Below are 4,545 nucleotides of genomic sequence, written 5' to 3'. Positions count from 1 at the left end.
TTTAGGGCTTGATGATAGTAAGGGAGAATGCATTATTGATGGTGAGAGTGAGTGCCATGAGAATAATGAGGGTTATGATGATAGAAAGTTGTGCACTTTCTGTGGATATGGTTATGATAGGGGTAATGATGAGGGTGAGAGTGACGAAGAGAAATCATGTGTTTTAGGTTGCCTTGGTTTTCTTCGTGATAGATTTTATAAGAGTTTCACTAGATCAAATGGTGACATTCATGAGGATATCCATTATGAAAATAGAATAGGTACTTGTGATGATGGGGATGTTCTGCAAAAATATGTCCATGTGGATGTGGGGTTACATAATGATCACATGAGTATAAGCAAGGAAAATCTAGGAAATGTTATCTGGGATGTGTATAATGATGATGTTGATGTTGTGAGCATGTATGGGAAGGATGGGATTAAGGTTGATAATATTGAGGATAATCTAGAAAATGCTATGATGGTTTGGGACATAGTACGTAAAATTCGTGTACTTCAGCCATATCATTCGTTTCTCTACATTGGAAAACAAACACGAATGATATTAAAAATTTTGTGTGTTGTTTTTTTTCATTTTTTTTTTCATTTTTTCATTTTTTTTTGTTTTTTCCCCCTTCTCCTCTACACATAACGTTACACTCTCCTCTCCTCTCCCACCTAGCCTCGAATGATTTGCACAGTGCATACCAACGACTCACGACATTCAAGTATAATTAGGTTTAATAATAGGTATTAGGGTTTAAATTTCTAAAATGAAATTTCTGAAATTTCTGAGATGAAGTGATGAAATTTTGATATTTACGTTTTACAGTAATTTAGGAACTAATGGTTATACAAAAAGGCCTGGGGTGGGAACATGTTGTAATTCAAGTAAAGAATGCAAAAGGAACGCATTTGATGAAATGCAAATATTGTAATCATGTCTTTGTTGGTGGCCCTCATCGAATTAGGGCCCATATATTGGGAATAAGATGACAAGGTGTAGAAAAATGCACAAAAGCAAGTGATATTGTGAGGAGTCCGTTAAGAAATGCAATGTGTCATGGAAATGATCACTTGAATTCAGATGTACAAACAAATGTAAATGGTAATACTAGTGTTAATGTTGATGCAGATATGTCTACAGATGCCTCTATTTCTAGTTCCATTTTAATGAATAAAATGGCTACGAAAAAGCAAAAAATAGAGGCGAGTGGTTCACTCCCAATGTCTTTTGAATTGGCATTGAGGAAACAGGCTGAAGAGGCTGTTGCAAGATTTTTTTCTGCGGAAAATATTGCACATCGGAAAGTGGAAAGCTCATTTTTCCATGATATGCTTATGGTTGTTTCGAAAGTGGGTCCTTCGTTTAAAGCACCTTCTGCTTATCAATTGCATAAGAAATATCTTAATGGAGAAGTTGTAAATGTTGAGCATGATCTTATAATGTTGGAAGACATATGGATGCACTATTGTTAGTGATAGTTGGTCAGACACTAGAAATAGACCAATTATTAATGTTTTAGCTTCTTCACTACATGGCACAATGTTTTTGAAATCGATAGATGCAAGTGGTCATGTCAAGACGGGCGAATACATATTTAAAATTTTGAAGGATGCTATTCTTGAAGTTGGACCATCAAATGTAGTTCAAGTTTGTATGGATAATACTGCAAATTGTGTGGTTGCGGAACATATGATAGAAAAGGAGGGGCCATCTATTATTTACACTAGATGCACTTGTTATTGCGTTGATTTGTTGTTGGAGGATATAGCCAAATGTGCTTGGATTGATGCCATTTTGCGATCAGCTATGAAGATTAGTGGTTTCATAACTAGAAAACAATATGCTTTGGCCATGTTTCACAAGTTTAGTGGAAAAGACTTGCTTAAGCCTTCTACGACTAGGTTTTCTTATAGTTTTATTGTGTTATCAAATTTGTTGGATGATAAAGTATATGGTGGTTTGAGAAGAATAGTGGTTAGTGAACAATGGTGCAATTGGAATGGTGCCAAAACAAAGAAAGCGGAAGAGATGGTTTCAATTGTATTGGATGCTAACTTTTGGGCAGATGTAAAGATGATTGTGAAGGTATGCAAACCAGTTTTAAAGCTTCTTCGTTTGGCTGATAGGGAAGGTGCTACAATGGGATTGATTTATCAATTTAAACAACAAATGTTGATTGATATAAACAATATGACAGAAATTGATCATATGAAGCTTGATGAAATAAAAGAGTGTTGCATACATAGACTAACAATGTTGGAATCACCATTGCATGCAGCTGGATATGTCTTACATCCATTATGGACAGCAAATGGTCAAGAAATGGATCATGATTTACAAATGGGGTGGATGAAAATAGTCATGCTTTATGCTAGTGGTAATATAGTTTTACAAAATGCTTTGATAGATGAGTTTTATGCATATAGAAAACAAGCATCAGATTTGTTTCAAGTTCCATTTGCAAAGGATGCTAATCGATTAAGCACACCAATCAAATGGTGGGAAACTTTTGGGGCAAGCACTCCCAATTTGATGAAACTTGCAATTAGAATATTATCTCAAGGTACAAGTGCATCGTCTTGTGAAAGGAATTGGAGTACATTTTCATTAATACATACTAAAAGGAGAAATAGATTGAGTTCAAAACATGTGCAAAAATTGGTTTTTTTGCACACAAATCTTCGTATTCTTAAGAAGATTAAAGAAAGAGGTTTCAATCCTATTGAGATTACTATTGAAATGATTGAGAAAGAAAATGATGAAGAACGGTTATTAGTGTTGCAAAGTGAACAAGAAGCACAAGAAGTTGATGAAAATGAGAGCTTCACCAATGTGATGGCTTATATTGATGAGAATGCACAAGATGAGGATGATGATTTTGATGATGATGATATCACCTTGAATGAAGATTAGGAATGTTCATTTTGATTAACACCTCATTGAGAATTTTTTTGAAGAGTAGGCATTTTGGATAGTTGTTATTAGAATTTACGAAAAAATGCATATTGTTATTAAGAAGGTAATGTGTTTATTTTTGCAATTTTAAAAAAAATATTTACCTTGAAAAAATATTTATCTTATAGTAAATAATTTAACCAAAAGTATGGTATTTATCAATCTTCGAGGGTGTTTACCCTTCTCGAATGATTGAATCATTCTCGAACACGAATGCACGAATGGTACGCATGGTTCATACTATGGTTTGGGATATGTATAACGATAATGTTGGTGTTGTGAGTGTGTTTGGGAAGGATAATTTTAGGGTAGATGATATTGAATATGATGCTTATCTTGTAAAAAAAGATTCGGTGATCAAAGATGTCGTCAACTCAAAGGATTATTATAATGATGATGTAAGTATAACTAACATTGAGGTTGTTATCGAAGAAGATGAGGTTGTGGTAAAATGGATGGTTATTACTTGTAAAGAAGAAAGGAAAGAAGTGATTATAAAGACAACACACAAGAAGGAAGGAAAAGATGCATCAAGATGGTGGGATGTTCAACTAAACAAAGGAGGTTGTATTGCCAACATTTCTATCTCCCATCTCAAAGAAAAGGATTGGCTAATTAGAAGAAGCACCTAGTTTTTAGATTCAATTTGAGAAGACACATCGTCAACACCCCAAGAAGATCGAAGGAGAAGGTTGGGTATTGGTCTGCAACAATAGCTTTGACAACCAACATAAGACGACAAGAAAGTTTGCAAGAAGGTGGTTCATATCATATGTGGAGCTAGACGGATCAAGCCTGGCCATACCGATTGCGGGAAAAAGACTAAAGATCTTCAAGAAAAGACAAGGTGAGGGTACCGAACACGATAATCTCAACAATGAAGATAGTAAGGTAAAACCCCCAAACATGAGCGAGGTCAACGAGGACGTGGAAGAATCTCACACCGTAGCCGAAATCTCACATTCTCTTCTTGGCACTACCGGAGGACGTGCGGTTTGGTGGGGGTGGATGTCGTGAAGATTTTTGGCAACAGTGTGAAAATCACATGGAGCGAGTAAAATCGAGAAGGTGCAATATGCACATGTATGGAAGGGGTGATGGTTAATGTGCACTTGTGATGTGCGTTTAGGTGTTCATTACACACACACACACACACACACACACACATATATATATATAATAAGCCTAAAGCATACAATGAGGTGCAAGTAAAGGTTTTGAACCTTACACCTCCAAGATAGGAGGCAATAGACATACCATTAGACTAGGTTGTTTTATTTGAAAGTTATTATTGTTCATTGTACTTTTTCACACGAAACTATTTGTACATGAGAGCTTAGATAAGGTACATGGTCATCATGCATCACATGTGATGCATGATCGTCAAATGGCGATCATGCATCGCATGCATCTCATGTATTGTATGCATGTACTACACCCTCACATGCACATATGCATGGGGGCATCTATATAAGAAGGAGAGAAAGGGAAACAAAAGGGGGACAATGTATGCAATCAATAATAATTAATAAGTTCTAGTTATGTCGTTGGCAAGGTGTCTTCTATCTCAATTTTGAAGTCAAAGGTTCAAACCGGGAATATAG

General features: G+C 35.6%; 1 protein-coding gene across 1 annotated transcript; it reads left to right on the top strand.

Annotated features, from left to right (window-relative positions):
- Positions 1-1,525: 1,525 nt before the first annotated feature.
- LOC147857325 (uncharacterized) lies at positions 1,526-2,899 on the top strand. The gene has a single exon (XM_087328149.1). It carries the CDS (start codon positions 1,526-1,528, stop codon positions 2,897-2,899), a length of 1,374 nt encoding a protein of 457 aa, XP_087184275.1.
- The last annotated feature ends 1,646 nt before the right edge of the window (positions 2,900-4,545 follow it).

The sequence above is a fragment of the Azolla caroliniana genome, unplaced genomic scaffold, assembly GCF_043228905.1.
Source record: "Azolla caroliniana isolate FFs.n. ecotype wild unplaced genomic scaffold, voAzoCaro1.0.p SCAF_12, whole genome shotgun sequence".
NCBI classification, from domain to species: domain Eukaryota; kingdom Viridiplantae; phylum Streptophyta; class Polypodiopsida; order Salviniales; family Salviniaceae; genus Azolla; species Azolla caroliniana.
This window is presented reverse-complemented; position numbering and strand designations above follow the sequence as displayed.

Excerpts from the sequence above, each read along its gene's own strand:
- LOC147857325 (XM_087328149.1), top strand. The coding sequence starts at position 1,526 with ATGTTTTTGAAATCGATAGATGCAAGTGGTCATGTCAAGACGGGCGAA.